The sequence below is a fragment of the Grampus griseus genome (genome assembly GCF_964374135.1).
Source record: "Grampus griseus genome assembly, chromosome: 18".
NCBI lineage: Eukaryota > Metazoa > Chordata > Mammalia > Artiodactyla > Delphinidae > Grampus > Grampus griseus.
In genome coordinates this window covers 68643953-68664244 of record NC_139012.1, presented here as the reverse complement: position 1 = coordinate 68664244, position 20292 = coordinate 68643953, and the positions used below count along the sequence as shown (strand labels likewise).

At 34.9% G+C, this 20292-nt stretch overlaps 1 protein-coding gene across 4 annotated transcripts in view; it reads left to right on the top strand.

Annotated features, from left to right (window-relative positions):
- Positions 1 to 20292, top strand: part of NBEA (neurobeachin) — a gene marked incomplete at its 5' end in the record, with an annotated part of 629414 nt that overhangs the window by 519659 nt on the left and 89463 nt on the right. For all 4 annotated transcript variants that reach the window (XM_082675501.1, XM_082675500.1, XM_082675503.1 and 1 more), the window contains one exon: positions 8211 to 8323. In XM_082675501.1, coding sequence (XP_082531627.1) covers positions 8211 to 8323 — 113 coding nt within the window. The remainder of the gene's footprint in view (positions 1 to 8210; positions 8324 to 20292) is intronic.

Sequence of the window (20292 nt, the reverse complement as noted above, 5' to 3'; positions counted from 1 at the left end):
GCCTTCGAAGGAGTCATAGTATAGTCAGGAAAACAGACATGTACACCAGTAATTCCAGCAAAGAGCTGTAATTATTATAATGAGAAAATATACAAAGCTATTTGAAGTCTAAGTTCCAGAAGGCATTACATTTACAGGAAAAGCTTCTCATAGTCTTTTCATAGGCTTCTCACAGGCAACATTTAAGTTGAAAATTGAAATATGAGTACAAATTCACTGGAAAGTAAGCAGAAGCCACTCCAAGGGGGGAAAAAAAATGTGGAGTCAAAAATTGGATTAGAGTAGTGACAACAGGTATGGCAAAGAAAAAAAGTAAGTGAAGGATCTAATGCACGATGTCATTATATAAAAAGTAGAAGTCATTGTAATATGCTCTAGTTTAGTGGTTGACAAAGTGTGGTCCCCTGACTGGCAGTATTAGTATTGCCTGGGGACTTGGAGATGCAAATTCTCAGACCCCTCAAACCTGCTGAATCAGAAACTCTGAGTGGGGCCCAGCTCTGCGTTTTAGCGAGCCTTCTAGGTGGTTCTCCTGCACAGTTTGAGTATCATTGCTCTAGCCATTTAAGATCTAATTATCAGAACAAGATTTGCATATGAAAACATCTAGAACATACAAGAAAGCATGTGATTAAGTGTCATTAACTGTAGTGAAAGGTTAGTATGAAATAGTCTAATCAAGGGAGGCCTCGTAGAAAAGATGGGCTTTAAATGAACTCTAAGAATTTTGTCATACGTAGATGATTATCCAGACAAAATGAACCTTCATACAGAAGTAGAATGACAAATTGGAAAAAGTTATGAATATAAATACCCTGAGGTACTCTCCCTGAATATATGTATCCCTGCTAATTCTTCCTTTGCCATCATCCTGAAGTTCTGAGTAGGGGTGCCAGTTTATACTGAGCACCAGCATTAAAGATACGGGTGATGGTATTATAGAGAAGCTTCACCAAAGCCACGATTGAGTACTTATTTAGGAAGCAGTTAGAATTGTCTGTTTTCCTGATTTGTGGAGAATATTATATATCTGTTCATATCCATTCATCTCCTCTTAATGGAACACTTTTCAGAGTTCTCGAAAGAAAGGACTCTGAAGGTTCCTAGAATAAAGGGAACTATAAAGATGTTAAATTGTACCAATACCACTTTTACTAACCTGGGTTCCACTACATGATCATGTTGTTTCATAGCACAGTTTTAGGGATACAGTTATTGTTCAATAAATACTTATAAGTCAATTGATTGAAACTTTAGATTTATCATTTCTTGAGAGAATGTTAGTGTTCTTATTGACAAATTATATTTAATTTCCTGGGTAATCCAAAGGCAAGAAATGGTTGGATTATATCTTATCATAGTCTTCTTTAAACATTTCCTTAATTATTATTTTTTTTTTATTAATTTTTTTTTTTCGGTACGCGGGCCTCTCACTGTTGTGGCCTCTCCCGTTGCGGAGCACAGGCTCCGGACGCGCAGGCTCAGCGGCCATGGCTCACGGACCCAGCCACTCCGCGGCACGTGGGATCCTCCCGGACCGGGGCACGAACCCATGTCCCCTGCATCGGCAGGCGGACTTTCAACCACTGCGCCCCCAGGGAAGCCCTCTTTAATTATTCTTAATATCAAGATTCAGGAAAAACCTTTCTATTATATTTGTTTAGTTTTATCGTTTCTTTTTGATACAGTTCTTTAATATTAATATCAACATTCAGAAAAAAAATGGCAAATAATGGTTAATGTTTACTGAGCAGTTTACAGTGTTGCACATATGGTTCTAAGTGTTTTATGTGTATTTACTCATTTAATCCTAACAATAGCCCCAGAGTTCCTATCCCCATTTCACCAATGAGGAAATGAGGTGCAGAGAAGTAAATAACTCGCCCAAGTCACAGAGCTAGTAAGTGAAGAAGTCAGGATCCTAATGTAGGTAGTTTGGTTGTAGAGCTTCACTCACTTACTATACCATACTGCCTCGGGATATCATGGCACCGTTCAATTTCACCTCCAACCATTGGCCTTAATCTGTAACTGCTTTTAAGACTGAAACAATTAACGATTTTTAGACATTTTTAATTTGTATTTCATCAGAAGAACTTTTGAAGTTTATTTACCATCATGACTTTTGTCCACAGGCCTATTCTAGTACTAGATCTGGGCCTGGAATTATCATCTCTAATGTAGACCCTAGTACTGTGTTCACCTAGGTCTCAGATTCAGAGAAAGAGTCTGAGGCAGAGATTTGCTTGCAGGAAGTTTATTGGAGAGTGTCCTTGGGATCAACATCTGTGAGGGGAGTGAAGAAAGTAGAAGCGGGCAGAAGGAGAAAAATGAACCCCAGAGTAATTGCAGCAAAGGCCTCAGCAGATCCCTTCAGAGGTGTCTTGCCCTGAGACAAGGCGGCCAGGCCTTCATTACCTCCACTTTGCAGTCATTGGATGCAGACTCCTGGAAAGGAGACACGACCTTGCATGAAAGAGCTTTCTTCTGATCATGGCAACTCCTGGATAATCCTGGAGAAGGCCACCAGCCACGACATGGGTGACACAACCACCATCCCCCCATCTAGGTTAGAGTGGTTCTCAGAATCACCTGGAGGGCTTGCTGAAACCAACAGGTTCTGATTCAGTAGATTTAGGGTGGGCCTCAATAATTTGTATTTCTAACAAGTACCTAGGTGATGCTGATGCCACTGGTCCAAGGTTTGCACTTTGAGAACCACCTCCTCACACATACATTCTTAAAACATTTACCTTACGATAATTGTCTTAATCTCCTGCAGCATTCACATCTTCTATAGCGCTGTCTATGCCACCCATGTTGGCACTTAGGATAATGCATCCTTGGATTTTATGTCTGTATCTCTTCTTTCCAGTAAGATTATGAGGTCAAAGTTTTGCTTGATAAATGCTCATCAAACTGAACTGACTTAATATTTATGCTCTGTGTTTGCATGACTTTATGATTATGTGAATTCACTAGAATTGCTGGATGAGGGATGCTTTAAATTTCCTGGATTAAAGAGAAGAGTTATAGAATAGAATCTGATTGAGAAGATGAAGCAACCCTTTCTGGCTTCTGGCTTCTGGTTTTTAAAAATATAGGTCAATGTGACTTAATAAATTCACATTTTCAATAAAAATATTCTAGTAACTCTCTTACCCTCTCAGATGTACCTTTTTTTCTCCAAAATATTCTTTTAACATGAAATGTGAAATACATTTTATGACCCATTTCTTGTTCTCCATTTCTTGAGGTCTCTCATACTTGGCCAATTTGTCTTTTCTCCTTTTTAATTGCTTTTAAAAATAAGACTTTCTATAAAGCATACACAGCAGTGTCCTAGTATTAATACAATACAGTATGTAGATTTTTAGACCCTCCTGTGACATATATAATTGCATATAAATAAACACATTATCCTATATATATGTAAGTTTTGTAAAGATACTTTACATAGTAAAAGAAGCTTGTCAAATATTCAGAAGACATACTGTTTTGAAAGGATACCTAAAGGCCCATAATTTTTTTCATGGCCTTTCTTTTGTTATATTTATATATTTAATAAATACTCATTATAGAAAATTGGAAATATAGAAAAGTGTAATTTAAAAATTTAATTACTTGAAGACTAGCCATAAATATCATAATTAACGTTTTGGTGATTTTTCTGTTTTTTTCTTTTTCTGTGTGTGGTAATCTTTGGGAATCTGTTACACATACACGTTCATTCTTCTTTTTCCATCTCATTAAATAGTATTTGAAATCATGATCTTAAAAACTGCATGAAAGTCTAGCTTAGTACTGTGGTATAATTTAACTATTTTGAAACAATTGGGTTTTGTTTTCTTAATTTTTGAAGAACATTAAGTTTTGGAAGATTTTTAGTGATGCATAGAGTTTAACTAAAAATGTGGGTTCAGCCTCTAATTCCCAGAGTTGACCTAATTTCTGTTTATTGTGTTCCAAAAGATACAGCCTATGCCTATTTTATGCCTTATTAGATAATACTATGAACATGACTTAAAATCTGGCATTCTTACATTAAAAAAAAAAAAATAGCACATTGACTGCTAACATAGCTTAGTGTAAATGATCCCGTTAGGTTTGGGAGGTTTTTTAAAAGGTTTTTGAGTTGTTTTTCATATGATCGGCTAATGAATTCAGCACAGCTTCCTCAACCCCAACCTTTTTCTCCTGTTTAGCATTTTCTACTTTTTTTACTCTGTGATGTACAAGCCCTCCCTGGTTAATTATGTATATATTTAGCTACTGCATGTGTTGGGCTTATTATTGTCATCTAATTAAATGTAACTTGAACTGCTTGCTTCTAGAAAAATCATTAAAAATTCTTTCCTAATGACCTAGAGATGACAAAATGTCTGTAAAGTGCGAAGAAGCAGACAAGCACAGGAACATCGCTCTTAAAGAGTGCTAATCCAGATGCTGCAATCATCTAATTAAACAATATTTTGCTGTCATTAACATTTTCACCAAGGAATTGCAGTTATAATTTCTTTGTCAGCTGTCTCTAGATCACTTTACCTTCAAAACTAAAGTGCCATATAAAAACATTAAATTGGATGCTTTAATTAAAAGTTTTTTTTTTAAACGAAGAAACATATCTAGTGTTTCTGAAATCTCATTTACTGTGCTTCATTTTTATTGTTTGAGTAGATTAGTGTCATAGGCTTGTGATAATTAATATTCATCTTCCAAGTTAAGTCCTTAGAAGCATAGTTAGTAAAAAAAAACTCTGCACCTATTACTGCTGGCAAAGGAAATAACAGCACAAGATTATTTACTAAATTTCAATTATCCTAAAAAAAATTAATAAGTACCTAGATGTGCCAGAACTTAACAGATATTGTTTTGGAAATATTTCACTTTTTTGGTTAATTCGGTACACAGCAGGGTTTTTTGTTTTTTGTTTTTTTTCATTTCACAAAGGTGTTCAGTAAAATAATTAAAGTAATAATGCTAATTCATGGCTAAAATTTATAAATGCAAAATCCCAGAGTACCAACTTCATCCATGTGAGTTTTAAATACATTGTGAATTTTTAATTCAAATGAAAAATAATATATTAACTGTCCATGTTGGAAAGCTTTTATGTGGAAAGTTTTATATAAAAAGGTTTTAATGTAACTGTCAGAACATCTGTTTATATAGTTGATTGTATTTCTTAGATTTAAAATGTGCTATAAAGCTTTAGTAATTTAAAACTTACTAAATTTTTCTAAGCATGTATTTTTAAAGAATCTTCCAAAGATTATTAAAAGTGAATTAACAAAAAATGCAGGATAGATTAATTACCATCAGCTGTGACTGTAGACAGCAATCAATTTGTGTGTGTGTGTGTGTGTGTGTGTGTGTATGTGTGTGTGTGTATGTTAAAGATACCTTCCTTTCTTTGTATTTTTTCCAAAAATAGCATTATATCTTTTCTTTAATTAGAAAATCATTTCTAGTGAAAGGCTAGTGTCTTCAAGTATAGTCTCTATTTTTATGCTGTTTCTACTTATATGATACATTTAAGTACTGAGTTAATGTAAATTGGCTTTTTATTTATTTTAGTTTGACAGTTTTTCCTTAAGTTATGAAACTTCATCAGAAAATTTAAAAACAGTTATTATGTCTAATTTTCAGCCATTGATTTACATAAGTAATACAAAATACGTTACATAAATAACATCAAATTATTCTCTTAAAATACACATATATTGGAAGACCTCTTTTCCATTAAAATCTATAGATTTTTAAGTAGAATGGTAACCCAGAAAATGGCAGAGCACTAAATATGCCACGGTCCTACTTACAATCCCAGAGATAGCTCTGCCCAGCCAGTCTAGACTCTCTGTATATATACATGCATAGAAAAAACACTGAGAGTAATCAGGTGTCCTAGGTTAACATAAACTCTCAGTAATAAATTTAAAATTTTAGAATTTTACACTGTGCATTTTACAGTGGTACTGCTTTAGCAGTCTATTTTCATATACAAAAGACTGTAGTCAAAAGGTTCCAAATTCTCATCACTATTTTTCATCACAGTAGACTTACAACATAAAGCAGGTGCATTCGTCGGCCACAGATATTTCCGTCTGGTGGTTTAACACGCACATTCACAAGGCCGCTCTCTCTCATGTGTACTTCTGTGCCTTGGCACAGTCCTCTTCCTCCAACAACACTATCCTGCAATTTTCCTTTTTTATTTGGCTTCTGGTTTGTTCATCTTTTAAAAATTGGCTCTCATTTTATCACATTTTTATCACATATGCATTCGTTCTTTCAACAAATATCTATCAGACAAACAAAATATGCCAATATACAGAGGCATTTTTTTTTTTTAAACTCAAACCCTACATTCTGGAGTTTATGGACTAGTGGAGAGGCAGACAAGTATTAGCTAGAACACATCTGCAACAGTGCTATGGCAGAGAACAAAGAGGAAGCCCTAACCTTACTCTCACCTTGCTCCAGGAAATGCAGAGTGGAAGCAACATCCTGCTTTCTATCAATTGCCTACATTTATAATATACACCCACATTAGCTTACATATTTAAAACAATAAGTGATTGTGTTGTAAAATGCAGAGATTCATATAAGAAACAGATAAAATAGTCACCGAATAAAATGTTTACTGAGTGAATTAATTAATTTGGTTTCATGCTTATAATAGTAGCAGATTTAGTTCTTCCTCAGATTATGGGGGCTTTTTTTTGTTTTTTTTTTTTTATTTCACAGTCACAGTTACCAGTTGCTACAAGAGGTAGGTATCATTTAATTTCAGTTCTTGATGACGAATAAGATAATGTATGCATATCTGTGCTACTGTTATGCTAACACGGTGTGCAACAAGGAGCACAAGATGAAATCATATCACTAATATCAGGGAAATTGCTATTTTGTATGGATTTGAATGGAAATTTAGAAAGTCTTGTGATCAGTTCATAATGCATTTTTACAAAAAAACAGTCTTGTCCAACGGGATTTTTCTTTGGACCCTGTTTCTTTAATACTGCTCCTCTTAATTTCACCTGATCATATGTTATTCAGTGTCAGTTTATCAGGGTAAGCCAGCCCTGTGCTCTCCCTAAGCTTTGCCACGGTCCCACGGGCTTCAGTGTCCTACCTAAAATGCTTAAGTCATTCTGTCAAAAACTAACGAAAACCAACAAACAAAATTCAGCCTAGGGCTTCCCTGGTGGCACAGTGGTTGAGAGTCCACCTGCCGATGCAGGGGACACGGGTTCAGGCCCCGGTCTGGGAAGATCCCACATGCCGCGGAGCGGCTGGGCCCGTGAGCCATGGCCGCTGAGCCTGCGCGTCCGGAGCCTGTGCTCCGCAACGGGAGAGGCCACAACAGTGAGGGGCCCGCGTACCGCAAAAAAAAAAAAAAAAAAAAAAAAATTCAGCCTGACATTCAGCAGCTCTCCACTAAAGTGAAACAACATAATACGAAAAGAAAATTCATGAACTTAAGGGAGTGAAAAAAAATGTGCATAACATCTGCCTCGGTGCTTTTTCGTACTGGCTTCAGGGTACTTCTGTTAACTTGCAAATTCTCTACATTGATTCTTAATAGAAGCACAATGTAGTATGCTGTATACTGGCAATAGAATTCTGGATATATACTAGTTATAGTAGAACACCATCACATAATCTGCAAGTGTGCAGACCAGCAGGTGACCTCCTCCATGATCACTTTCAGGGACCCCAGCTTATCAGGCTCTGCTTCCAGGGTGGCAAATAGCATCTTCATCACAGTCAGCAGAAGAGAGATGGAGCATGGAGCACCCATGCAACAAGTTGCAGAGGACCAAGGCTGAAAGTAGCAGATACCATCTCTGCTCACATTCTGTAGATTAGAACTAAGTCTCACAGCCATAGCTACTAATAAGGGAGGCTGAGAAATGTGGTCTAGCCCAGGAAGAAGAGAAATTGATTATGACGAACAGCTAGCAATCACTACCACAAGTTACATTATAAAAAAGTAATTCTAGTTACTCACTTCTTAATTATTATTGAGTGAGTTCACTTGAAACACATTGTTATAAGTGCTTTTGATTGAATAAAGGCATAGTTCAGTAAACAAAAGAGTTACTTTTCTTCTGCAATGCAATAGTTGCCTCATCTATTAGAAGGACAGGAACACTTTGATAAGCAATTAGTGTATACAGATTTTCATTTATCTTTTTCTTTACTAGGACGGACATATAATGATCTGAACCAATACCCCGTGTTTCCGTGGGTATTAACAAACTATGAATCAGAAGAATTGGATTTGACTCTTCCAGGAAACTTCAGGGATCTATCAAAGGTAACTTTTAGATATATAGAAGTCAATTTTCTTTGTAAGGCTGTATTCTAAAAGCATTTCTACCAGAGTATATATGTTCAATTAATGTTTGTAAGAAAGTAAACCTGAATGTCTTCTGTTTTTGTAGTCAGCATCTAAATTTCATCAATGCTTAGCATAGGAATTAAGCTACAAGAAGATAAATCAGTACTAGTATGGCAAAATGAAATGGATATTTGAGAAAGGGCATATGTAAGAAGAGGTTGTTCAGATATCCTAGGTTTTAAAGATCAAGGCGAGAAACTTAAAATTAGTACAAAATTTGGCCAGTAATTTCTGTGGTGTATTTCTTAGGTGATAAGACATGTTATCTTGACCATAATACATACACACATACTGTAGGGGAGCTTGCTACTGGAAAGAAAGTAGGGCACAATAATTTGTCAAGGGTCTGTTAAGATAAAAGAGGGAAGATTTGGCCCAAAAATGGCAAGAAAAAAATACACAATGGGTGATAAGGATAAGAAGCGAATTTCTGGTTAGTTCGCCTCATTTGTTGAGAAGAAACCTAAGTGGGATACTAAACTCTTTGAAATTCAGTGAAGAACTAGATACTAAGGCCCAAAAGCTTTTCTCTAGCCTCAGCTAATATCAGAGCCAAGCCCTAAAGTTTATATCAATACTTTAGCCATATTAAGCCTCAGGCCATTCACTCTGAATTTCCTTCCCTTTTCTATTCTCCTTAGTTGTCTGGTTTAGCGTGCCACAGCAGCACGAAAGGCATATAGGCACACGCGTATACATTTGCTTTTGGTTGGGGGAGAGTTGAGGAGCTCATGAACAAGGGCAGCAGAAGTTCTGCAAGGCAGGGAAGCATGAAATGCAAGCAATTTAAAATTAATCCCACAAATGGTTTCTAACTCAGCACACCTTCTCTTGCCTTTTTTCTTGCCTTTGAAAACTAGACCCACCTAAGTTGAAGTTCTCTATGCCACTGCTTACTAGCTGTGTGACCAGAAGCCACTCTCTTTTAGCCTCAATCTCCCCATTTGTAATACGAGAATAATACTGTCCTACCTCATACAGTTGTGAAGGTCAAATGACATGTGCATTTAAAGAATGTAACATAGTACTTGGAACATAGAAGCACTTCATGAATATGAGCTATTATTACACGTGGAATATTTCTTAGCCTGTTTTTGAAGCCTGTATACTAATTTTTGCATGTTCTTCTCTGTCATTCACTCTCTATTTCTTATATTGTATGTGACTGCCTTATCAAACTTGCTAGCTCATTGCTAATTTTAGCTATGCTATTATAGATACTCAAGGGACCTAAGGAATCAATTAGCCATCATCTTACTGAGAGTCACACAGCTGGTTAAAAAAAAAAAAAATGCTAGCAAGTGAATTTCAATATGGTTGCAAATATAGTAATTGTTCCAGTGAACAGTTATTTGAACTGAACAAAAATCTTTAACCATTACTATGTGCAAATAAGATTTCAGGCTTAGGTAGATATAAGCACTGTAATTCATAAGGCTTGCCCTCTGGAAGCAAAATTAAATAAGATTAAAATTATTCTTATTTTATATAATAATATAATTTTTAAAATTACAAATTAAATAAGATAAAATAATTTTCTTCAAAAATTAAATAAGAATGTACTATATTTATAGAGAACTACATGAAAGGCAATAAATAGCAGTTAGGAACAAGAACTCTGGAGCTAGACTGCCTGGGTTTAGATCCTAATTCTGCCTGTTACTCGTTTTGCAGCCTTAGACAACTATTTCACTTCTCTTTGCCTTAGTTTCCTCACCTGTATAATGGTGACAATAATAGTAGGGTTGTTGTGAGGATTTGATGAGTTAATAAGTATAAAAAACTTAGAAGAGTACCTAGCATATCAACATTAGCTATGAATATAAATATAATGCAGTGAATCATCTATATGCTATATACTTTGAATTGCGTTTCAAATTTTAAATAATGATCATATATATATGCTGCTATATCTGTAATGGAATTAGAATGGTATGAATTTTTTACATGAATTGCTAAGGTTGAGGTGTAATCTTTGGGTGTAAAAAGAAACCAAACTAACTTATCAATATGAAGGTGAAAACTGTTAAACTAGTTCTTTAACAAAATCTTATCTACATGTTTTATTTAACATTAATTCAATAGGCACTATGTATTAGACACTACTATATATATATATACACACACAATAACATGTATAGTGTAGATTCTCAGGTAGCATGATACGTAGTCTTAAAACCTCATGAGCTAACTACCACTGTAGCTATTTTAGATTATTTGTAGAACAGGGAAGAAGGTCCTTTTTCTTTGAAATCAACTGGGATATCTTGGTGAAAGGAAGCCTACAGACCAAAGTTCCCTTCTTCCTCCATTTATGTGTTCATTCTTTCAGTCATTCATTCAGTCAACAAATATTTATCACAGATTTGCTGTTGTATGTCAAGCACTGTACTAGGGGGAAGAGTGTACAGGAGTTAATAAAACAAACATATCTGAGCCATCTTGGAAAAAGTCCAGTCCAGAGCTGAGACGAAAACTCAGATAATTGCCAGAAATCTGGGAGGCCTACATTATGACAGTAGGTATAGTGGGGACTGTAGCAGCTTGGAAAATGCAAGCTCAAGTACACTAAGACATTTGGACTCAAATGTTCTTGAAACACTAACCCAACCAAAGAAAATATGGCCTTCATTATGATTAATATAGATTATATAAGGCATATGGTAAAATATTTGCTAGTAATTATAGATTTTTAGTTTATTCATGTAGAAAAAATGAGATAAATTAAATGAGGAAGTCACTGTTTCTAAAGTAACTAGAATATGTAAACATTCTTCAGGTTTTTAAAGCTGATCTATTTAATCTGTATGCCTTTTGGCAGAACTTTTCCCTTTCTGACCCACATGTGCTCTCCTAATTTTGTTTAGTGTTAGATAAATAGAAGAGGTAAACAGACAGCCTAAATAAATTAGGCAACGTGAATACTAACTGTGCTTTTGCAAACATAGAGTCCTTCATGTTGTGAACATTTGAACCCATGGTTCTCTAAAGATAGATAGCTTTTCTTCCAATTCTGCTATGTTCCATGCTTTAGCAATTTGTTCTTTATTTTCTGTCAGAATAACATGATAGGAAAATGGTAGCAAATTAAAGCCTCTTGATGTGTTAATAAATTACTCTTGCATTGTTCCCATGCTTCATTGAATTTCTTAATAGGAACTTCTTACAAATGGGCTAGAAACCCGAGACTGTCCTGATAAAAATCATTAATAAACAAGTTTTTAATGTATGAAAATATATCATATTATATGCCTAATGGGAAAAATGACATTTGAAATATAATAACTGGAAGGAAAAACTGCTAATAATGCAATATTATAGAGAAGAGATGACCATTGAGAAGCACATGAAATTCTTGTAGTTACAACCAGTACTACAAATGAAATTTTTAATGGAGAGTTTGGTAATCTTCAGAAACTCAAGGAAGATTTGGAATATTTTAATGATGTTATTAACCAGAAACATTCTAAAAGATCTCCAATAACAAGAGAAGTTTTTCCTAAACAGAGATTAGGACCCAAGTAATAATTCCTATCAGTGAGTAATTCTAGAATTTGTCTTAGTAAACAACATTTGGAGCCCCAAATAATTTTTATATTCTTTACTGCATAAAAGTTAAGAAGTTAAGAAATGTACAATCCTAAACAAGTTGAAAATTACTTCTCTTTCTTTATAGCTCTGCATTAAATTAGCTTTATGAATTCTAGTTATATCAGGACTTTTGAATGAATATTTCAGACAACCCAGCTTGAGCAATTGGCTTGAACAATAAATCAATATCATTGGTTCTCACAACTAAAAAATTCAGAGGAAGGTTTAGTTTTCAGTCAGATTTATTTCCGGTGCTGCAGATAATGCCACCAAGCAAAGTTCTTTCCACTGTTCTTCTCTGCCTTCCCATCTGTGGACTTCACACTCACCCTCTGCTGGATGGCCTCCAGTAGCTCCCAGCAATCCCCTTTTAGGAGCAGAATGGCTGCAACAGTTCCAGACCTCACATCATACTATCCAAAGAAAGAGAGAGCATCTCACCAAGTAGCTCACATGGAAGACAAAAGAAACTTTCCTTTCCCAGAAATCCCGGAAAATGTCTCCTCATGCACTAGGCTAAGAGTTGACCGGAGGAAATTTGGATTCCTGTTTCCGAAAGAAACGGGGGTTAGTTGGTGAGCAACAAACAACTCACTATTATAAAGTGTCAAATATATTGTATCTGAAAGTTTCTTCTTTATAGTTTCTATAATCTAGGTAATAGCAAATAAATTACAGGTTTGTATACACATAGCTACTATGTAAAAGGAACTTTGCAAGGTGCTAAGAGGACTTCAGAGTCCTGACCGTCAAGGAATGTTCATTGGTTATAAAGGGAGAAAACCAACAGGCAGTAGGTTGTTTATTACATACATATAATTATAATATATGACATTCAATGGAGTCAGAGATAAATTTACCATAATAAATAAAGCTAATCAGGCTTAAACTTCAAAGCCCCTCAAGTTTCAGGGGCTTCTTTTTATCCCTTGCCCCTAATTTTATGTTCATAGTTTTATGCTCATTTTCTTAAAGAACCCCTCTCCTACGAATTGCTTGTCTCATAAAACCCAGATCCACCCTCAGTGCAAAGGAAGGAGCTGTCTCTTGAGGAATCCTGGATGCTTCACTGAAGCAAATGAGAGGGGTACATAAGGGTTTTAAACATCTAGCTACTCCTGGATCTATTTCTTCCCATATCTGATCTAGGTCCGTAATTCAACTGTTACATGCATTTCTTACGTACTTCCCCAAAACGTTCTGACAATACTGACAAAGCAATGGCTTTCTATTTCATTTTAAGCAGCATCTAATACTTAACAAAAGCATGTTGGAAAAATTAGTAGCAATATTTTTATAGTATTATGCAGATAAGAACCAAAAATGAGAAACAAAGTAAATAAAGATAATGTCTCTGCCCCAGACATACTTTCCCCAGGACTTTGATGCCATGGACAGGATGGCGATATGAGCTGGAGATGGCTTTCTTGCTCTTCACAAAGTCCCTGCTACAGTCAGGGCTACAGCAAGCATTCAGCTCTCAGTTACAGAGGAAGGTGAATCCTGGAGGTTTCTGTTCTCTCTATTGGATGCTGGGAAAGGTTAATCCTAGAATTATCAAACCTTTTCAGTTTTTCTTTATGTGTATCTATTAAAATTGAGAGAAAAAAAGGAGAGGTAGTAAACAGAACATGAAAAGAATGTCACCTCTGTTCAAATGTAGCTCTCTCACCTGCTGTACAGACTTAGGCATGTTTCCTAAGCTCTCTGAACTTCTGTTTCCTCTTCTTTAAATTGAACACAATAGTATTTACAAAATAGAGTTGTTGTGCCTAATGGAGGTAAGGCACCTAGTATAATGTCCAACACACAGTGGCATTCAGTGACTGGGGGCTACAAAACAAAGTTCCGTAATTGTCAGTTGACAGTTCACCTTTGGTGTGATTGAAAAAAATCTAGTGAAAAAGATCAATTTAATTTTGTTTTAATACAATTAAAAGCAACAACTTTTAATAAAATATAAAATATTTTTCATGCAATAAATAATTGCTTTTTCATCTCTTTAAATTTCCAAGTTACCAAAACCTTAAAGATCAAATTATTGAAGTTAAATTAAACATTTATTGAAACTGGAGATGAAATATTTATTTAGATGAAATTCATTTAGATGAAATATTTTATTATATTTATAACATTCTTACTCCTTCCTTCGCCCATTTAACTGAACAGTTGAAGAGCACAGGAGCAATGAAATTTCCTGATCAGTAACATTTATTAGACCCCTCATTTGATTAGACATCACAAGTTCAAGTTTTATTCATTACATGTACAGGTTAGAGGTCATATGTATTGTTTGACATGCTGGACAGCTAATGAAACAATCTGTCATTGACTTATCTTTTCAGTACTCAACCACCAGTGGGTGTAGAGATTTTTCCCCCAATTTATGCAGGTTTTCCTCATGGAGATGTGATTTTGTGGTGAAATCTATCTTAAAACATGATATATGCTACTGCTTCAGTTATTTACATATGCTCATATGAACTTTACTCTGAAATTACAGTGGTTACGTGACTTTGACATGAAGCACAGCCCCTTGCTCATTAAAGTGTAAATGGAATTTTCCTATTTCCCAGTCATGCCCTCTGATAAGTGAAATAGTTTCATCACAAAGCCAAGTCTTACTAATATTGACATGAGCGTAGGACATCACACACACGCACCCATTCACTGAGTGGAAAAAATATGTTTTGTTAACACAGGAGTTGTTTGACTGACAGATGATGATAAGCATAACCATTTTCCCAAATTATTATGCCACTTAAAAAAAGGAAGTGATAATGCCTTGAGGCTTGGAAATGTGATAATGCAAATGGATGCACTGAAGTGTGAATACTCTCAACTGTCCACCCTTGATACTGCCAAACGCCTACACACCACGTAGAAAAGGGCTTACCTCAACTCGGCAATGTGATGCAAGTTTCTACAGTCATTTTACCTTTCTTTCTCATCATAAATTAACAATATCTAAAATGAAATTAGTCTTATTTGCTTTAGTATATAATTTACCTAATGCTTTAGTTTTAACAACAAAACGTGAAGAACGGGCAAAACTACTAAGTGTATTGGTAGCTGACTCTGATGATATAAAACTTATTAGAAGACAAAAATGTGAATGTGTAAATTTAATTATATACCATCTGCCAAAAATCCTACTGCCAAATATGAATTTTTTTCTAACTATACGTTGAAGGTCGCCTTAACATAGAACCCAACTTGAAAATCGTTTTGTTAGGCTGGCTTCTATTGCAATGCTGAAGGATAAGTGCTATTTTAAGACAAGGTATGAATTGGCAAAGTCTGGATACTGTTTTAAACTCATGGAATAATCCAAGCTGAGGGCATAATTTGCAAGGGGGGATATGCAAAAGGGCACCAATTTCAAAATTGGATTTATTTAAATTAATAATTTTATTCACTCACTTATTCTTTCATTACACAAGCATTTTTTGCACAGCTACTCTGTGCCAGTCACTGGAGACAAAAAGACAGTAAGAACTGGCCCATACCCTGAGTTTACAGTCATTTTTAGTTTACTATAGAAAGGAAAAGGGAGCCTGCCCTGTACACTTTTGTTTTACCCACCACATGTCACATCTAAAATATAGCATCATTGTGGCAAAATTAGACCAAAGTCAGTTTCCTTTAACCTTGCTTCCCAGCTGAAGCGGAATAGTCAGCAGTGATGATCTTGAAACTAATTTATAGGCTTATCATTATCCTACTACTTAACACTTAGAAAGCTTTTAGAACTGACAAATGAAGATTTAAGATACTTTATTTTATTTATACCTCCATTGTTTTTTTGTAAATATACTTTATTTTATTTATACCTCCATTGTTTCTATGTAAAAATGGTTACTTTTCACTAAGATATTTAAAACTAATTTTCTTAGGAATTTTCTGGGATAATGATAACAATAATAGCCAACATTTGACATGTATTATTACATGCGAGGCATCGTGTTAAGCATTGTACATAGATTTTCTCATTTTATCCCCACAACCCTATGATGAATTGCACTAGTTACATAGGTTCTATTTCCTTTCATTTCTTACCTATTATTTCTCTACAATCGTTAGGTAGAATATACTTTTTTTTAAAAAAGCCTAGTGATTAAGTTATCTCCTAGGTGCCCTCCACCTTTCCTAAACGCCCTACACTAAGGACAGTCATGTCGGATATGAGCAGAGGCAACAGAAATGCATGGAGTGAGCCACTCTACCTCTCCAGAGATTTTGGTTCTCTGTGGAACTGACATACCTACTAATGTGCTCATAAATTTTGCTAATCAAAATGCAACTTTGGCTCAAAGTTTATCTTTCTTCATAGTATAATTAATCGTGTTTATTCATCCTATGAAAAAGTATTAAAAGAAATACACTCAATTATAGCCAACAAAATATAATTCCTACACTTCCTTTTATTAATGCTTCATTACTTCAGGCTCCATTTCTTAAGAATGTATGTGGAAACTGTGTTGTGATTAGCTGAAGTTCACCTGATGATGAAAGGCCATGTTAAGCAAATTAATGGTGTGCATAAAATTGCAAAGGGGAGATTTAATCTATTTAAGAGAACAAAATTTTCACACATTTTACAAACACAAATTTCCAAATTAAAAGGATTCTTATCAATAAGAACAACCTAAAACATAAACACCATATGTTTTAAAATTTGAATGATTTTTCTTTGTTTTTACATTCAATTTTTATGTTATTTTGACTTTTTATTATAAAATTTTTCAAAAGAAAAGTACCAACAATAATTAATACCCATTTACCCAGTGCCTAGATGTTACAATTACTAACATTTTAGCTTTTTTTTGTTGTTTTACTGAAGTGCTTTAAGGTGAATTAAATATATCGTACTTTATCCCTAAATCCTTTAGTATGAAAAATACATTTTCCTACGTTACCAGAATACCATCATCACACCTAACAAAACTTATGGTAATTCCCTAATATTGTGTAACACTGTGCCCATAATCAGGTTTTCCCAGTTGCCTACCATATGTCTTTAAAAAATTAGTTTGTTCAAGCCAGGATTCAGTCAAGGACCACACAGTACATTTTTTTTGAAATAAGCAATTTATTTTTTCTTGTCCTTTTTTAAATTGAAGTATAGTTGATATACAATATTATATTAGTTGCAGATGTACAAATCGTGATTCAAAATTTTTACAGATTAATTCCATTTAAAGTTACTATAAAATACTGCTGTATTCTCTGTGCTGTACAATATATCCTGTAGTTTATTTTATACCTCTTAATCCCCTACTTCTATTTTGTTCCTCCCCCCTTCCCTCTCCTTACTGTTAACCACTAATTTGTTCTTTATGTCTATAAGTCTGCTTCTGTTGTGTTTTATTCATTTGTTTTATTTTTTAGATTCCACAAATAAGTGATATTATATGGTATTTGTCTTTTTCTGTCTGGCTTATTTCACTAAGCATAATACCCTCCAGGTTCATCCATGTTGTTGCAAATGATGAAATTTTCATTCTTTTTATGGCTGAGTAGTATTTTATTGCGTGTGTGTTTGTGTGTGTGTATGTATATATATATATATATGTGTGATATATATGTATATATGTGTGTATATATATGTGATATATATGTGTATGTATATGTGTGTGTATATATATGAGATATATATGTATATATGTGTGTGAGTGTATATATATATATATATATATATATATCTCACATCCTGTTTATCCATTCATCTCTTGATGGACCACTTAGGTTGCTTTCATATCTTGGCTATTATAAATAGTGCTCCTATGAACATTGAGGTACATGTATCTTTTTGAATTAGTGTTTTTGTTTTCTTCAAATTCTACCCAGAAGTAGAATTGCTAGATCGTATGTTAGTTCTATTTTTAGTTTTTTGAGGAACCTCCTTACTGTTCTCCATAGTGGCTGTATCAATTTACATTCCTACCAACAGTGCACGAGGGTTCCCTTTTCTCCACATCCTCACCAACAATTATTATGTGTGTGGTGTTTTTGATGATGGCCATTCTGATAGCTGTGAGGTAATATCTCACTGTGTTTTTTTCTTTTTTAAAATTAATTGATTATTTATTTATATATTTTTGGCTACTTTGGGTCTTTGTTGCTGCCCGCAGGCTTTCTCTAGCTGCGGTAAGCGGGGGCTTAGTTGCAGTGTGCGGGCTTCTCATTGCAGTGGCTTCTCTTGCTGCGGAGCACGGGCTTTACGTGCGCGGGCTTCAGTAGTTGTGGCACGTGGGCTTCAGTAGTTGTGGCATGTGGGCTTCAATAGTTGCAGCTCACAGGCTCTGGAGCGCAGGCTCAGTAGTTGTGGTGCACGGGCTTATGTGCTCCGCGGCGTGTGGGATCTTCCCAGACCAGGGCTCGAATCCGTGTCCCCTACATCGGCAGGCGGGTTCTTAACCACTGCACCACTGGGGAAGTCCCTCATTTTGGTTTTGATTCATATTTCTCTGATGATTAATGACGTTGAGCGTCTTTTCATGTGCCTGTTGGCCATCTGTGTGTGTTTTTTGGAAAAAATCTCTATTCAGGTCTTTTGCCTGTTTTTTAATTGGGTTATTTGTTTTAATATTGAATTGTATGAGCTTTTTGTATACACTGGGTATTAACCCCTCGGTCATATCAGTTGCAAATATTTTCTCCCATTCCGTAGGTTATCTTTTCATTTTGTCAATCGTTTCCTTTGCTGTATAATTCCCATGACCACATAGTATGTTTGATTCTTATGTCTCTTAAATGTCTTTTAGGTTAGAATAGTTTCTAACCACTACCCTTTTTTTTCATGATAGTGATTTATTAAAGAAACCATGCCAGCTCTCCTGTAGAATATCTCATCTTCTGCATTTGTCTTTTTTACCTCATGTTGTCATTTAACTTATTTTAAATGTTTGATATATGGCAATTCAAATATCAGTGAAGATTGATAACAGGAATTTATATTTGGAAATATATGATATTTATTGTTTGCTAGCTAATATATAAAGTTACCGTAACTTATTAAAATTTATGAAAGTTAAAATGTTCACATTTGAAAGATATTCCTGGGTCATATAATTTAAAAAGCCATCTAAAATTCTATACACGGGATAAACCAAATAGTAAAAAAAGGTGATGGAAAACTAAAGATTTCCACTATTCTCACTCCCCAGAGGCAACTATTATTATAGTTTCATGTATATTCTGCAAAAATTTTTCTCTGAATATTTAAGCAAAAATATATTACATATACACTATATAGGATTTTTAGAGAAACATTGATAATGCTAAATGATGCTGGTTTTGCAACTGGCTTTTTTCAATCCTAGTACTAGTCATGATAATTTAATATTATCTCTAATCCATTCTCCACAGAACCATTGGAGGTACCTTTGTAAAGCCTAACTCAAATCTTGTTTCTCTCCTGCTTAAAACCGTTCAGTGACTTTCCACTGCACTTACCATAAAATACGTTTCATTGCTCTGGTCTACAAAGCCGTATGATATGCCTCTACCCACTTTCTCACCTCATCTCATAAACTCTTCCTCTCGTCTATTACGCTTTAGTCACACTGCTTTTCTTTCTGTTCCTTGAACACACCATCACGCCCCCCTTTGAGCCTTTGCACTAGCTCGTCCTCCATCTTGAATTCTCTCACCCCAAAATTTCTTATGACTGGCTTCTTCCGGTCATTCATGTCCCTGCTCAGGGGTTCTTGAGAGATGCCTTCCCTTTCCACACAGTCGCTGCTATCCTATTACTCTGTTGTAATTGTCAACAGAGCACTTATCGCTGATAGTTTCCAAACTGCTTATTTATATTTTGTCTGTCTCTGTCTCTACAGACAGACAGAAACATGCACACACCCATACACACACATTCTCTTAAATGCACAGATACACACCTACATTTAAACGCAGACTTCATGAGAACAGAGACCTTGTTTATCTTATTTTAGGGTATAATTATAGGCATAATTTCTGACACATAGTAGGCACTCAATATTTATTGAATTAATGTGTCTTGGAATTTTTTCTAATCAGCCTTTTTGATTAGCTGCATAATATACAGCAGTGTGGGTGTGTCATCATGTAACTACTCCTTTATTGGAAATTTAGACTACTTCTAGTTTTAGTTTGCTTGGTTTTTTGCCATTTCAAGCAATTATGTGAAAACTATCCTGCATCTTATTCTTTCCATATTATAAATTCCTCACAGTGGAATTACTAGATCCAAACAAAGCATGTGCATATTTTTAAAAGTATTACCAGTTTTCCCCACAAGAAATTTATATCAA